This window comes from Sander vitreus, chromosome 18, assembly GCF_031162955.1.
Source record: "Sander vitreus isolate 19-12246 chromosome 18, sanVit1, whole genome shotgun sequence".
Lineage (NCBI taxonomy): Eukaryota > Metazoa > Chordata > Actinopteri > Perciformes > Percidae > Sander > Sander vitreus.
In genome coordinates, this window is record NC_135872.1 from 16732494 (window position 1) to 16750340 (window position 17847).

General features: G+C 41.3%; 2 protein-coding genes across 2 annotated transcripts; one reads left to right on the forward strand and one right to left on the reverse strand.

Moving 5' to 3' along the window:
* Window positions 1-897: 897 nt before the first annotated feature.
* pou3f2a (POU class 3 homeobox 2a) lies at window positions 898-2274 on the forward strand. Its single transcript, XM_078274837.1, has one exon. It carries the CDS (start codon window positions 898-900, stop codon window positions 2272-2274), a length of 1377 nt encoding a protein of 458 aa, XP_078130963.1.
* A 7580-nt stretch (window positions 2275-9854) lies between these two features.
* On the reverse strand, window positions 9855-17841 carry faxca (failed axon connections homolog, metaxin like GST domain containing a). The gene is made up of 6 exons (XM_078275296.1): window positions 17387-17841; window positions 15515-15650; window positions 14973-15169; window positions 14519-14736; window positions 13632-13748; window positions 9855-13235 (listed from the first exon to the last, which is right to left on the reverse strand). Exons 1-6 carry the CDS (start codon window positions 17644-17646, stop codon window positions 12937-12939), a joined length of 1227 nt encoding a protein of 408 aa, XP_078131422.1. The 5' UTR covers window positions 17647-17841; the 3' UTR covers window positions 9855-12936.
* Window positions 17842-17847: the final 6 nt, after the last annotated feature.

Below are 17847 nucleotides of genomic sequence, written 5' to 3' on the forward strand. Positions count from 1 at the left end.
GTAATATTGTAATATGTAATATTGGAACTGTAAGTCGCGTGGGATAAAAAGCGTCTGCTAAATGTAATGTAATGTTTTTCTTGCAGGAGATTTGGGAAACCATACCTCGCATGCCACTGTGTGTGCATCCTTCTCTAAGTTTACCCAACAAGCAGGTGGAAGGGGGCACGTTTGTGGCTGAGAAGGCTGAGAGATCCATTCTTGCAGCCTCCTCTCTTTGGCCTCGAGCTGCCCTCTCCGCTCGCCCCCCATTATTTGTTCCGACGGCCGAGCGCGCGGCCCCAATGAGCCCTTTGGAACAGAACGAAAAGAAGGAGCGAATTGCAGCTGTGACGTGGGCGTTGTTGTTCCATTCACCGCGTTCGCCATGGCAACGGGGCAGAGGCCTTGGAAGCACGCGGCCCCTCTCTCTGGACAGCATCCTGAGGGCAGAGAGGCAGCTGGAAGTTTCTCCTCCTCATGATCACTGCTCACTGTTTCATGGCGCAAAAGATACCTAATATTCTACTTCAAATGCATGAAAATTTGATTGAATTAAGGTTAGGCAGTTTTGAGTATTTGGACAAAGAAAGTTATAGCCTATTATTGAGCGCATACATGTGTTCGCTAGCCTACATCAATTAATGTTCAAATCTGTATACCTTATGAAACTTTTACGAACTGGTTTGACGCACGATACCAATAAACGTGACCCACTGACCCAGATCAATGTTAACTAATAAGGAACTTTCAAAATAAATAGGCCTAGGCTACTTTTTTTCTTTTTCTCAAGCTAAGTCTTTTCTGTGTTTACACTCGCCGGCTCCATCTCCCTCCACTTTGTACTCATGCATGCTGCAGGACTGCTAGTATTGTTGGGCAGAGTGATTGGGGTTTCTGTACAATCTCCCGTGACCAATGAGCGGGGTGCTGTCAGGGGTAACCACATCTGTCAACCGTTCTTGGCCAATAAAGAGCGGAGCGAGGCGGACCACAGGTGCGCGCCTCTGCGTCCCCTTGGCACAGCGCCCGGGAGATGCTGGAGAGAGACGCCTAGCTGCCCCGTGGCGCAAAAGAGTTACTGTCAAAGGCAGCCTCCTTTTAACTCCAGCTATCACTCTGGCTCCGATAGTTATGGCGACCGCAACATCCAACCACTACAGCGTCCTCACCACCCCCAGCAGCGCGCCGCCGCCGCACTCGGAGTCCGGGAGCATGCAGCAGGCGGCAGCGTACAGGGACGCGCACACCCTGCTCCAGAACGACTATAGCACGTTACCGGGCGGTGGACATCCGCTCAGCCACGCGCACCAGTGGATAACGGCGCTGTCTCACGGTGACAGCGGGGCGCCCTGGCCATCTAGTCCCCTCGGAGAACAGGACGTGAAGCCCGTACTGCACGACAGTGACCGAGAGGAGCTGCAGAATTCCAGCAGTCTGCAGCAACAGCAGCAGCAACAGCGACACCCTCACCTAGCGCACCAGCAGGCGCATCACGACGCCAGAGCATGGCGAACCAACACAGCCACCACGCACATCCCCGGTATGGCGACATCTGAGGGCCAGAGCCTGGTGTATTCCCAGTCCGGCTTCGGTCTGATGCCAGGGGGAGAGCAAGGGGGGATGCACCACCACCCCCTGCGGGACGAGGACCACCACAGCCACAGCCCGCACCTCAGTGAACACGGAGGCGGCCCTGGGGCCCACCAGCAGTCTCTCTCACACCATCACCAGCACGGCCAGGACCACTCTGACGAGGACACGCCGACCTCCGACGAGTTGGAGCAGTTCGCCAAGCAGTTCAAACAGCGACGCATCAAGCTGGGCTTCACCCAGGCGGACGTTGGACTGGCTCTCGGGACGCTGTATGGAAACGTCTTTTCTCAAACCACCATTTGCAGGTTCGAGGCGCTTCAGCTCAGCTTCAAAAACATGTGTAAACTCAAGCCCTTGTTGAACAAGTGGCTGGAGGAGGCGGACTCCACCTCGGGCAGCCCCACTAGTCTGGATAAAATCGCGGCACAGGGAAGGAAAAGGAAAAAGAGGACCTCCATCGAGGTGGGCGTCAAAGGAGCTCTGGAGAGCCATTTTCTCAAATGTCCAAAACCAGGAGCAGCGGAGATCAACTCTCTAGCGGACAGTCTGCAGCTGGAGAAGGAGGTGGTGAGGGTTTGGTTTTGTAACAGGCGGCAGAAGGAGAAGAGGATGACTCCCGCTGGGGGACAGATACCAGGAGGAGAGGACATGTACGGGGACACCCCTCCTCATCACGGAGGACAAACTCCTGTACAGTGACCCCAGTCCATTATTCTGAGCAAGACACGGACCCCTTAAGGAGGAATAATGCCTCCTTATTTCTTTGATTCTCTGTGCTGGACCGCTCGGAACTGGACCTCAGCCAGTTTAAACGTTGGACCCACGGACACACACAGTGGGGATATACAGTGGCACTCAAGCACTAAAAATACGCATAGCAGAGAGCTGTATGGAGAGGTTTCATGCCGCGGAACTGCCAAGCATACGGCTGGTGTGTGCTAACCAAAAAAAAGAAAACAGCGACATTGATACGAAAATGCTTTTCTTTACCTACTACCGAGGCGCTAATGTGTCGTTATGTAATGTGTCATTAAAGAAAGACAGAGTCGGATGTGGGCACAAGGTGTCCGCGGGAGGGGGGGTATAAAAACAAGCTTCGGGCTCGACGATAAGTCGCAGTCAGTGTGGGTAAATAAACGCCATCTTTCCATCATAACAAAAGCAACAGGGGTTCTTCGCAGCTTGTGGCAAGAGAGGGCTGAAATGGCAGACACCTGCTGTACAATGTTCAACATTCAAGCCAATACCAGCCAACTGCTTTTATTATTATTATTATTATTATTATTATTATTATTATTATTATTATTATTATTATTATTTGTATTATACAATTCTGATGATAGCCTACATTTAAATTGAATGTGATACAGCTGCATCCATAATTTATTTTAATTTGAAATGTCTTCACTTGGTTTACGTTCTTTTTACATTCAGGCAACAACAACAACAATAATAATAATAATAATAATAATAATAATAATAATAATGCTACCACATACTGAGTATTGGTTCACTTTAATGCTTTTCTTTCTGTGCAGACATTCTGTGCGCCTGTTTACAATGTGTTTTTGCTGTTTGTTATTTCTGTACTTTTCCAAAATGCTGTGATGAGAAAGACCGAGACTGTCCGGCTGGAACACTCAAAGCAATCCAGCCCATTTTGCCTTCCTTTTACTAAAAAGATTTAAAAAACAAAAACAAAAAAACCCGTAATATATCTGGTACCAGCTCTGGCCGCAGTGGCTATACTTCTACTGTATGACTTATTCATCCACTGAGAAGACTATTTGTGGGATGTATCTCAAATTGTTATTTTGTATGGCTTCGTTTGTTTGTTTGTTTGTATGTTTGTTTGTTTGCTCAGTTTTTCTCTGTCAGTCTGTGCCAAAGCACAAACACAGACACGTGTTCTTGTGCCACTTAAATCCTGTGATGAATAACCTGATCTAATAGTGGGAGGTTATTGAGGGAAATCCAGAGTAGTTGTGGATGAATTCTCTGACTGAAATCTAAAGAAAATATAGAAATTCAGAAACTCAAATCCATCTGAAGGATGTAGATGAATAGAAGGAAATGTATTTAAAAAAAAACAACAAAAAAAAACAATGTCAATTTTAGACGATTTTTTTTGCATTTAAAACACTTTCTGAATGTATGAGGCCAATGTCAACGAGATACGAGAAAAGAGCAGTGGAACATCTCGTTGACATTGGGTCATATTATTATTATTTTAATTCATCGCCAATCATTCAAAATGAAGCATAGCAATATTTAATACGCCGACCAGGGCAGTTTCCTTGTTTAAGTGCATATAGGCCTACATAATAATTCGCCCTTAATTTAAATGTTGCCCAAAATTTCTATAATTCTGACTACATCTCAAGTAGGCCTAATCCTTCAGCTGAATTTGAGTTTGAGGTGGAAAAAAAACCAAAACAAAATAGCATCGACCTGAAATCTGTGATCAAACGAAGAGGGAAAAGAAATCAACGATTGCACAATTTCTATATGCTTTTTTTGTCATTAAATCGTATTTGTTTTCTATAACCCTGCAGTCTTTGCAACATTTATTGAGCCTCAGGAAAAGTCGCAACTCTGGCGACCAGCTGATTTAGTTGATTGTTTCTTGCACGTGGCCTTGCATTATGATAATAGATTTTATCAATCCGTCTCGGTTGCTTAAAATTGTCCTTCAGCTGTTTTGGTTAAGTGTTTACTACCGTTGAGTTGCACTAATACTGTTGTTAGGAAAGATACCCGTGAAGATGCTCAGACAGCCGGTCAATGGCCTGAAATTGAAACACCGTAGCGTTAATTAATATTTCCATCAGGATAAACATGGAAACTAATTGACAATTATGAGACGTCATTTAGAATCAAAACAATTGAAGCTCTTCTGTTTGCACACAGGCCAACGGCAGGCCTGCATAAAAATAAAAAAAGAAGGTCTACACAACAAGATAGACCTGACTCAGGTGTAAGACAGAAGCTGATGCATTATAAACAAGGCCTATTAGTGTAGGCTATCACGTGTAATCTGGCCTGTTGCCTTCATTACACCTCATAAAATAATTCTAAACATGTACTATGAATCATTTCCATATCCTAGGAAATCGTTTGAATAATTGTATGAATGCTAAATAAAACATAGCACACTGAAATATAGAGTGAAAATTAATATAGTTTTTTAATTAGAGAGATGAGAACGCTGTGACCACAGTGTACAATTTCAAGAGTAATATTGAACCTCACTCTTGTCATGTTTTCAGACATGTTTTAGTATTTTGTTGCAGGAGGATTTCTGGTCTAATTTGACCTCTTAGAAATGGGGGTTCATATTCTTCAGCACATCTTCTTCCAGTTGCTTTCACGTCATGTCTCGTATTTATTAGACTACATGTGTGTGCTGATCAGTGGCCAAATCAGAAGCAGTCTGCTGCTGCCATCTAGTGGCTGTTAGTAGTTTAAAGCGGCTTGGGTTGGATGGAGGGCGGGTGGTTGCTTCAGCATCAGTGAATGTTGGTATTTTTTTATGTGACAATGCATCTTTCTAAGTGATAACTTATAACCAGCTACGATTTATAACACTGGGTCTGAGTCATGCCCTCTGTATTTTATTCTGGGATTTTAGGGGTTTATCAACCAGGAGTTACTCTCCACAGTTTAAAAAAGCACACTTTTTTTAGGATGACTCGAGTATCTTTCAATACTTCATTACTTCACCATAACTGAATTATTGGCAGTGTGTGGAGGGCTATGAAAAGTTGAGGCATTTAGAATATGTATGTTGGGAGATGAAACGCTTTATTTTACAGATCTGTAATTTCCTAATAAATTCAGGGGAAGTTTCCTCGAAATAATTATGTAAACTGATGCTAACATTACTAATCTGGTACTGCTTATAATGTATAGGTTAATATCATTTTATTTATATTGCCAAACATCACAAATAACACATTTGGCTCTGTGGGCTTTACAATCTGTCCAAAATAGTGACAATAAAAAAACTAATTTAAGATAAACTGGGAATAAGATCTAACATCAGGAAGAGTTAATGAAACATTTTCATCCATTTATTTCTAATTTCTAAACAGCTTGAAGGACATCAAGCAAGGACAGGCTTACATTTTCCTCTCAAATGTGCCTTTTTACAACTACGTTATTTCATATACACTATAATTTAATCTATGATATCCAGGCTTTTATTTTGAATTAGAAAATGCATTTCCTTCTGAAAATGCTTGTGAATGCTGAAAAGCTACATTTCTAAAGCTAAACTTGATTGCTGGCATAATTGTGTAAGGAGAAGGTGAAGAAGTGAGAATAGTTGGGAATGGTTTTAATTAGTATGTATTATACTATACTTATAGTATTATTATAAAAAGTAAAAAATGTTAGGGATTCAAATGATTTGCCTATATGCGCCATTGTTTTTTTGTTTTTTTACAGCAGACAGACATATTGACAGAGAAAGGTATATAAATGTATACGTGTGGAGAGAGAAGTGATAAAAAAAAGTCATCATATAGTATGTCAAACAAAAGTCATGGTATGGTATTTCGAACAAAATTCTAAAAAAGTCATAGTATAGTATGTCGAAAGAAGTCATAGTATAGAATGTTGAAAAGTCATACTATAGTTTGTTGAAAGAAAGGGATCAAAAATTCATAGTATAGTTGGTCGAAAAAAAAGTGTTGAAAAAGTCATATTACAGTATGTCAAACAAGTGATTAAAAAAAAGTAATAGTATAGTATGTCAAAAAATTCATAGTATAGTTTGTTGAAAAAAGTGAAAAAAAGTAATAGTATGGTATGTCAAAATAAGTAATAAAAAAGTCATAGTATAGTATATCGAAAACAGTCATGGTATAGTATGTCGAAAAAGTCATAGTGTAGTATATCGAAAACAGTCATAGTTTAGTATGTCAAAAAAGTGTTTATAAAGTTATAGTATAGTATGATGAAAAATATACATTGTATGTCTAAAGAAAGTGTTAAAAAAGGCATAGTATAATATGTCGAAAAAAGTTATAGTAAGTCAAAAACAATCATAGTATAGTATGTCAAAAAAAGTAATAAAAAGTAATAGTATAGTATCTCGAAAAAAGTGATTAAAAAAGTAATAGTATAGTGTGTTGAAAAAAGTGATGAAAAAGTCATAGTATAGTATGTCGAAAGAAGTCATAGTGGAGTATGTTGAAAAAAGTGATAAACAAGTTATAGTATAGGTTGTCAAAAAAGTGACAAAACATCATAGTATAGTATTTCGACAAAAGTGATTGAAAAAGTCATAGTATAGTATGTTGAAAGAAGTCATATTATAGAATGTATAAAAAGGTCATAATATAATAAGTTGTAAAAAGTCATGGCGTGCATAGAAAGCTTATATTTAGAGAGTGAGGAGTTGCAGCGTTCGCCTAGACCGGAGGGAGAGGGTTTGTAGCCACAGTCACGGCGCACCCACTCCCTATCTCTGTTTCTTTGCAGCTCTTAGCTATGCTGTTATAGTTTTAGTCTGCCAGGGGACTTCCTCTGACACACTGAGCTCCTCTCTCCTCTCTCTTTTCATCTGTGTGCAAAAGCTTGTCACTAACCTAGCTCTGGGGAGCTTGTTCGCCGGAGCCCTTGTGTTTTCTCTCCCTGCAGTTTTCCCTGGATTAGGGTGGCACCGAAATCATGGTTGAAACTGTCGCCGTGGTCCTACTAGGCGCACTGCTATGCCCTGCAGTGCCCTGCTACGCCCTGCAGTGCCCTGCTACATCCAGCTACGTCCTGCAGTGCCCTGCTGCACCCTGGCTACACCCTGCTATGCCCTGCTATGCCCTGCAGTGCCCAGCTATGCCATGAACTACTACAACAACTACTATTTTTAGTCATAGTTCCACTATCTTTATTGTGACTGTAATTGCCAGTGTTCATCATACTACCAACCGGCACCGTCAGACACCACCTACCAAGAGCCTGGGTCTGTCCGAGGTTTCTCCCTAAAGGGAGTTTTTCCTCACCACTGTCGCCACTAAATGCTTGCTCTTGTGGGAATTACTGGAATTGTTGAGTCTTTGTAATTTATAGAGTGTGGTCTAGACCTACTCTATCTGTAAAGTGTCTCAAGATAACTCTTGTTATGATTTGATACTATAAATAAAATTGAATTGAATTGAATTGAATTAAAAAAGGGATCAAAAAGTCAGAGTGTAGTATGAGGAAAAAAGTGATGAAAAAGTTATAGTATAGTGTGTCAAAAAAGTTGTGATTAAACAGTTATAGTATAGTATGTCGAAAAAGTTGTGATTAAAAAGTTATAGTATAGTATGTCGGAAAAAAAGTGATAAAAAAAGGCATAGTATAGTATGTTGAAAAAAAAGTCATAGTATAGTATGTTGAAAAAAGTTAAAGTATATTATGTTGAAAAAATTCATAGTATAATATATCGAAAAAAAGTGATGAAAAAGTATCGTGTAGTATCTAAAAGAAGTCATAGTATAGTATGTTGAAAAAGTTGTGATTTAAAAGGTATAGTATAGTATGTCAAAAACGTAATAAAAAAGTCATAGTGTAGTATATCTAAAAGAAGTCATAGTATAGTATATCAAGAACAGTCATAGTATAGTATGTAGAAAAAGTGAAAAAGGTCATAGTATTGTATGTCAAAAAAAGTGATAAAAAGTCATACTATAGTTTGCCGAAAGAAGTCATAGAATAGAATGTTGAAAAGGTCATAGTATAGTATGTTGAAAAAAGTGATAAAAAGTCATAGTATAGTATGTCGAAAAAGGTCATGGTGTAGTATGTTGAAAAAAAGGGATCAAAAAGTCATAGTATAGTATGTTGAAAAAGTGATAAATTAGTCATAGTGTAGTAGATCGAAAACAGTCATAGTATAGTGTGTCAAAATAAGTGATTAAAAAGTTATAGTATAGTATGTCGAAAACAGTCATAGTATAGTATGACGAAAGCGCAATACACACCCATTATTAACGCAGAAAAAGCTTTAAAGAAGCACCAACCTTAAACAGTGATAACACAAAAATTGTAAAAGATATCAAAAAGCTGAATCATTCTCTAATAGCTGAAGGTTTTTGTAAATAGTTTTAAGTTTGACCTACAAACACAAATATGACCCAGAATATTCAATTTTAGGAAAAGAATTTTTGCTGCAGGTGCATGTATGTGTGTGTGTGTGTGTGTGTTTGTGCGTACGCATGTGTGCGTGCGTGTGTGTCTGTGAGTGTGTGAAACGTATCCTCATACACAGTTTGTATCGAATTATAGTCCATTACTTTTTGTAGGCATATGGTATACGTATTATATGTACCCTTGACTGAGAACAGCCTGGTGTGTGTGTGTGTGTGTGTGTTAAACTAGGTCTAAACCCAGCTCTCTGGAGGACCCTTTTGCCTGGATTCTGTCCTATCAGCAGGCGACCATCTGCCCTCCTCCCGGCCCTCACGCTCGTACAGGCTTCCTCTGCATTATTCATATTTTACATACACACATACACACACACACACACACACACACACACACACACACGCACACACACACACACACGCACACACACACACACACAAAGGCACATTCACTCTCACCGCATTGTTCCACCTCACACATCATGCACACAGACACATGTTAGACAGTCAGCCAGCCAGCCACACACACACACACACACACACACACACACACACACACACACACACACACACACACACGCACGCACACACACACACACGCACGCACACACACACAGCTGCCAGCTCTGACACTGTAAGCCATCTCTGACTCACCAGAGATGATTTATACTCTGGTGTCATTGTCATTTCTGAATTGTTTTCTCTGTCTTGTGTGGAAGGAGAACTCCCAGGGATTCTGCACAATAGCCACAGAAATGCAAGCAGCCAAAGTCATCAAATATCATTTGACTGTTTGTCTCTTTCCCTTTTCATGCCCTTTCCTCCACCGAACCCACGCTAAATCTCTACAGCGGTGCTCCCACGACTTTCTTTCTCTCTCCGTTTCTCCAGTGCTCCAGCACAAGCACAAAGAAAAGGGCAGAGAGCTAATTATTCAGCATTGGGTGGGCTTTGTATAGTCATGTGGTACCAGGCACAGAGGGAGAGGGATTATGAGACAGATATATGCCAGAGCATACCCAGCTCGAAGTGTTGATACAGAGCACAGCTTTTCTCCTTAGGTAGACCTTACAGGCACATTTCAACACAATAACTGAAACAAAACAAGAGGAAAATACCACAGCTATATTTAATGAAATATTAGGAGTAATCCATTGTCATACAGCTTTTTATCTCTAGGTATGATACATTCATAAGAATCTTTTTTAATGAGTACAGAGCGATTTCTTTTAATTCATGTTTGCGTATTCATTTGACTTTTTTCCCTCCCCTGGCTCTCTTATTTACAGTTTGATGAGATTCCACAAGTGTTTCAGCACACACGCAACACCACAAGACAATATGGCTTCTACAGTCTACAAGCAGAATCTCAATAGAGAGCGACACACACTGTAGGGCTGAACGCCCGACCCCTGACCTCAAACTGCTGAGGAACACTGAGACAGATGAAGTTGCCTACAGACACTGATCTGGAAGGACAGTTCTTCCTGTAATGGGTGAGCTTACAGGAGGGACACCGATCATCAGTTGATCAGCAGGATGGTTGACCTCACCGTAATCTGAGCTCTAGCAGCCAGTTTGGTATTTCACCTCAATATTTCATGTATTTTTTATGATTTCAACTGAAGCTCTGCAGAGCAAAAAAATCTACTTTTGCAGCAGATGAGGGGCTGTAATATTTGAACACAATGACATTGATATTATGATATGAATATAACATTTATCACATCAAATCTCAAAACATGGACACGCATGCAATTACAGCAATGACAATGTGAAAATATGCAGTTAGTTCAGCGGAAGTCCGAGAATCTACAGTATTTCACTAATACACAGATCAATAAACTCTCAGCCATAGACAAAAAAAATGTGTAAACAGAAGAAGAAAAGTGCAAAAAAGTATTAACTATATTATTGTTTCCTCATTTTAATCACATCCACCATCTAAATTAATAAATATACACAACATGAAATAAATAAATAATAAAAATAAATAATACATTTATAAAAAAACATAAGTCATATGCTGGCACTGATATAAAGTAAACAGCTTTAGGAGTCAGTTTTAATCTGACATGCAGGCGAGGGGTTTTAAGACACAGAATGACATTTTTCAGTTCATTTTTCAGTTATTGTATTGGAATTCACACACACATAAAGGTGTTACTGTCTCTTTACTAAATGCTTTGAATTGAAGGCTTACATATTAATGTTTTTGACATTATTTTGTTAAACAGAGAACCAAGTGAAGGAGCCACACGGAGGAAAACGGTGCTTTCATTTAAACATTATATTCTTTACCATCATGCCATCGACATCATGGTCATTCAACAAATGACAGCAGAGTCGTAATGACGTCTTTCTAACCCCTATGACCTTAAAACCTAACCCTCTGCTACAGTAAGTGTTAGATTTATGATATCATATTGTTTCTTCTTATTTCACTATGTAATGCTACATATTAATGCTACATATTTCTAACTCATACATTTTCTTTTTGAGCAGCATCTTCACAAGGAAAGCCTGACTGATGCTGGATTTTAGAGATAAAAAAATTTGGGAACAATATTTTAGCCAATATGATTATTTTTGAAAACACATAAACAAACATTTTTCTTCAATCTCTCTCTCTCTCTCTCTCTCTCTCTCTCTCTCTCTCTCTCTCTCTCTCTGTATGTGTGTGTGTGTGTGTGTGTTAGAAAGGAAAGGTTGTGCTGTGAAACAACACCAGTGTGCCATCATTTACAGACAGAGGGTGACTCATCCATGCACAGCATGGACAGAATACCCCTTGCTTGCATCCATATTCCTGACCTCACAAACACACAATATGTTGGTATGTGCATTTGCTGAGTGACAAACACACATAAAACCTGCACCGAACCTTCACACACAGCACGCAGCCTACAGCATAACATTAACCTGCGCCTTCTCTGTTATTGCTTCCTTTTGAATCATAGAGTTTCCATCACAACAACTGAACTGCTGAAAAGCATCAACTACATCTTTGTTTGGCTGATTTGGCCAGAGGGACCGACAAAAACAAACTACATCATCAACCTTAATGAATAAGCCAGCAAAGAAATGTCAATAAAATGATCTATGTGAAGTGTAAATGGAGATTTTCATTGGCACGTACCAGCCATGCACTTTCATTCAGACTATCTATTTCATCTATTTCTACATGATTGTTTGACTCGCTCTCAAGGATTGAATGCATGTGAAATGTCTATTTGACCCAAAGCTACTGTCCTCGATGACAGGCGTCTGACAACATATTATGTCACATTATGCTTCCAACATGTTTGTTTTTTTGCAAAATAATTGTCTCAATAAGACAAATGATAGTTTCAAAGCTCTTATGGCAAATTGCAGTTTCCTATCCATTATCTTCCATGAACTTGTACTGCACTATTTAAATATGGGCAGCAGGCATTACTGTAATATCCCAGTTGTGTAGCAGATGCATACAGTACAGGAGGTCAAAGGGCTCCTTATACTGATCCTAGACCAGCAGTGTGGAGACTACTACAAGACAAGTTGAGTCATTGTGTGCAACACAAAGTAGAAACACCTACAGCATTTACACCATATGACAGGGGGGATGATTCTATATTTGCAGGCTATCTATACTATTTATACTCATATATAACCTATCTATTAAATCTGATCCATTTATATATTTACACTCAATTGTATTCATTCACATGAATCACTGTACAGCTCCCTACGTGTGGCTGTCATATCAATACAAGGCGTTAAGGGTTCAGTTAGTCAAAACACACACAAGGCTGGGTGGTGCGAGTTTCTACGGGGACCACGCAAAACTTAGTTGCCATGGTTACGGCAATGTGACACCAGGTAGAAGTTTTGACTGCAGATGACGTCTACTACGTGGAGGAGTTTATCAGCAGTGGCGTCATTTACTCCTGGTTTTCAATCTTCTCTTTTCTCCCTGTACTGCAATTTTTCTGCTTTGTCATTCTCCTTCTCTCCATCTGTCACTTTTCTTCACTTTTAAACCATGTGTCACTCCCTTTCCCTCTGCTGCAGTCATTCCTCCACTACAGTGTGCTAGTCAGACCTCAACGTCCTCAACTTTTTCACTGACACAGGAGACACCAACAATACTCCCCAGTTATTTTCTGTTCAAAGAAATAGGGTGGGGGGGGGATGCAGCTCCCTCCTGTGGTGTGCGTATATGTGGTGTGTACTACACATGTATGTTTTGTCAACACTTGTCGATTTCAGAGCACTCCGTGTCCATGTCAGAGTCATACAGCGAGTGGCCTGTTTGGTCGCTGTCGGGTGACAGAGGGTCCTTTGGTGCGCCAGTGTGTGAAGTGTGCGTGTGCGTATCGTCCTGGAAAGTGTCTGTGCGGGAGTAGAGGCCCAGATCGAGGAGTTTCGACTGCGAGTCGCTGCCCTCTGTGGTGTTGCTGTAGCAGAAGTCCTCCAGGTCCACGAACCACTCGGGCCAGAATCGCCGGCGGATGCGCTCGCAGTACATGGCCAGGTTGATCAGCTCCCCTGGAGGAGGACAGAGTGGGTAAGGGGCTCTGAAAATGTCATTCAATCCTATTGATGAATAAAACACCACTAACACTTGATTAGTCAATTGATTGGCATTGATTTTGATAATTAATATAATAATTAGTTATTTTTCAAGCAAAAACCAAACATTATCTGGTTCCACCTTCTAAATTGTGGAGATTGGCTTCTTTTTCGTTGTCTTATGTGATAATGAACACATCAAATCTCAAATTATCTTACAAATTAAATGTTATCCTTCTTCATTGTATTGGATTGACGGTAGAAGATTTAATGGTGGATATCTGAAAATCTTAGCTAATAAAACGTAAACTGTCCCCAATGGGAGAAAATACAGTATGTTTCTTTATAACATGGGTGAATGGCTGATCTTACCTTTGATCAGCTGCTCCGGCCGTGTTCCTGGTAGCGTCCACATAGCAGGGGCCAGGTGACTGAACACTGCAGCGTCTACTGTAGAAAGCTTAGAGCCCATAAGATACTTCTTATCACCTTAGACAGCACACAGAAAGAAAAAATATGTCAAATAACAACACACAAATACAATCCATGTAGAGACATTCTTTTCCTCTTAAAGGAATAGTTCAACCTTTTGGGAAAATGGGCTTATTCGCTTTTTTGCTGAGATTTAGATAAGAGAATTAATAATCCTATCATGCCAGTACGCTGAATATAAAACCCTTAGCATACATACTGGAAACAGAGAGAAACAGCTAGCTTACATACATTTGAATAGAAAATGTTCGCATGAGAGAAAACTGAAAGGGAAAAAAAAACCTTCAGGCCACAAAGTAAAAGGCATCAGAGATCAATTGATGCCTTTAGGGTTATGCATCTTTAACCTTAGCGAGCACCACTTCAAATCACAGCTCTATTTGCATGCTCTCAGATCTGTCTCTCCTACCATAAACTGCCAGAGGTTGTATTAATTATAAACTGCAATGCTAACTTTCCACCACAGGAGATCAGTATTGTGTTATTATTTGACATGTACAAAGACAATGTCGCTGGTTATAGTTCCCATGGCACACATTGAAAAGCTATTCTATTCTATTCTGCCAATAAAGCTGTTGATCTGCAGGGTAAACTATGTAGAACACAAATTGTGACAAAGTCTCACAATTACAAAGTGAACATCCTTAATAATATCTTTAATACACTCATAAATGCTCCAAGAAATATATTATAATAGATTTAAAATTTTCCAAGTGACGAGCATAATTGTTTATAAATTTAATTTTTTTGTCTTCCAGATTTCTCACCTAGTAGAGTGGCCAGGGTGCGCATGTCCTTCTCCATCAGGGCATAAACCTCCTCCTCAGAGAACCGTCCGATGCCGTGCCCATACATCTCCCTCTTGACGATCCCGCCGGTCAAGTGACTCAGGATCCACTTGAGCAGGTCACTCAGCGGCCCGCTCACTGACAGCATCTTCTGGGTCTCCTCCAGATTGTCCACCCACTGACAGTAAGCTATGGTCCTGCAACACAAAGACACACACATCTCAGGATTAATATTCAAGTACTACTACTAGAAAAAAAAAAAAAGCATAATATGATCCTGGTGGAAAAATAGAGTACAAGTTAGTTACATTTCACAAAAATTGTTTTAAGAATCATCTTTAAAAAAAAGTTGAATATTTATATTTTCCACTCCTGCTGTAAATTGCTATTCTAAGACAACAAAAATGCAGTTTGAACGTCCCTGGTCCCTTACCAGTAGAAATGCTCCTCCACCATTTTGGTGATGGCACGAGAAATGGCCTTCTCCTGCGGCGTCAGGCTCTTGTTGAGGCTCGCGCCCAGCCTCTCCTCCAGGAAGTCGATAATGAATTCGGTACCAGACACCTGCTCCTGGTTGTATTCAATCCATGGCATCTTTCCCTGTGGTGAAAGCTTCCCATCAAAGTAGTTCTGCGAGAGAAACGAGATTCAGGAAAAAAGATACAGAAAAAAATACTGAATAGAGAAAGCAGTTGGTAATTGGTATCATGTGAATTCAATTGAAATTGGATCCAGACAAAACTGACAACAAACAACAAACAAAAATTGTATTCTCCCCTGCAGGAACCTGAGCGATGGTAACAACAGAGACTCAGAGTTGGACAATAATTAGTAATAACAAAAGAACAAACAAAAAGAAATGGGGACTAAAACATCCTCACACTCAATTTGTAAACACACTGTTAGAGAGTCACCTTAGGAGAGCAAAAGACAAACAGATGAAGTAGTGGTGCAGACACATCACCACAGCTCTACCTGGTAGGGCAGGTCCACCATACGAAGGTAGGTCTCCATCTTAAGGCAGAAAGGGGACAGGGACGGGACGCCAGTTTTGGGCCTGGAGAACTGGTGGAGTATGATGGCATCTTTAGAGTCCAGCTCTTCCTCCTTTCTGTGTGGAGGACACAATGAAAGAGCTGAACAGATGTGTGTGTGTGTGTGTGTGTGTGTGTGTGTGTGTGTGTGTGTGTGTGTGTGTGTGTGTGTGTGTGTGTGTGTGTGTGTGTGTGTGTGTGTGTGTGTGTGTGTGTGTGTGTGTGTGTGTGTGTGTGTGTATAGGTGTCACCAGTATCACCAGTGTGCCAAATGATAAACTACAATGATCTGCAACCAAGGTCCTTTATCCGGCCCTGAGTGATTGTCAGCCCTGGGTCATTTATACCAGCTAAGGAAAAACTGCAATGTCAAAATAATAAATCATACCCATGTGAAAGATTATGGTGCATTCGCATGGATACTGTTGGAGCCTATTTCATGGACTAGGGCAGGCCAGCAAATGGCAACAAATTCACGTGAGCACAATGCAGAATTAAAGGGAGCTGTCCACTCTGTAAAGTGCTGAAACGTAAAAACGGAGTAGAAGAACTGTCTATTTCAGTGTGGTGCTGAAACGCCTGCTCACTCTTAAATAGACTGGTTTTGGTGCAATAACCGAATGAGGCTACTATGCAATATAGCCTAGCATACAGTGAGAGACAGAGCTGTAACATTTAACGTCACACGGAACCAAAACAACCGCTTGTGGGAAGAAAACCAAATGATAACTGCATAACAAATAGCCTGTATTCCCGTATCAACATCGGCCCAGCATTTATGACAGCTAGTAGCCTATACCTGTATAATGTATGTAGGGCCTAAGCAACGGAATGCCCCTCGCTGTCAGTTGAGCTAAAAACACTTAATATTACTCAAACATAATTGTAATATTCCCAACGAGGCTAAACATTGATCGTCAATGGTGAATGACTTTTGTTCTGATATTGGCTATGTTGTAGTATTGGTGTGGGGGCCTGCGATTCGTCAACAACAGTAGGTCTGGACTGCAGGTAACCAGAGTTTTTTTTAAGGACAACAGACTCAACCCCCTTATTCCTGCCAATAAATAATGAATAATAATAAACATAAATATATTCATATCTATCACATTTCCATTTCCGTCACAACAGCCTTCCCTGCCAATCACATAACCTAGTATGTTTGGGGCTTTGGCGTTAGTTTACATTAGAGGGTTTTTTTCCCCCCACATAACTGCAGTGCTGCTTGAAACCAAACACCGAACGTGAGTGTGGAGTGGGGGGGAGGGTTGAACCTATCATCAACAAGATGAACCTATCGTGTCGCCCCGTCCTTGAGATAGACAAATTAAAATGACCCGCTGTCATAGTCTATAATGTCAATTCGTATGAAAAAAGAGCTGTTTGAAATAGGCCTACAGACTAATCTGTACAGCAAACAACAGGAATTAGCCATTATCGTTTTGCAATCGTTTTGAATAACCAAGCCAGAAATATAGTGTCACTAATATTGTTTCAGTAAAAAGAAGCCAATAAAGAAGAAATGTCCTAATGTGTGTGATTGTGAGGAGGGAGTTGGGCTGGTGGAGGGTTTCGTTACATCACAGTCCACCCACTCACGATTCCTTATTCTTCACCGACTCCGCTCTCACCCCGCCCAGCCTGACGAGATTAAGTAATATAAAACCCCAGAGAAAATACAGCAGACCTGGGAGAGTTGGACTGACACTGAACAGAATCAGCGCTGTTTTCAGATTGATCTGGCCCACGAGGCCTGAGTGTGGTGCTCTGCAGCTTCTAGTGACTCTATTGGCAGCCTCTGTGTTGTTGATACCTGATGGCCAGCAATTCGTGCAGCAAATAAGCAGCGGCAGCGAGCAGAGCCCCTCCAGTCAAATACAGCGTCTTTCGCCACCACGAGTCCGAGCCCAAAGCTGACATTATCCCGCCGTAGTCCTGCAGTGGGTAGGCGATGATGTACCCATACAACGAGAGCTGCTCATCGGAGCCCAGCAGGCCAGAGGAGAAGCTCTGGTTTTGGCCAAGATCAACCACAAACGACCGCGTCCAGGCAAACCCGACGCGCCAGTACATGCTTTCTGTCTCCGGCCACTTTCCGCCTCACTCTGGCAGCTCGGGGCTTCATCAGCGGGGGCTTCATGGGTGCAGAGGGCTGCAGGTGCGGGGCGACTGGGCGAGAAACGCAAGCGTCCCGCCCGGAGCTGGTCCCCGCAGCGGGGTCGACATCCTCCGCAGCCCGCTCGGAGCTTGCTGGCTGCCTCCCTCCTATCACTA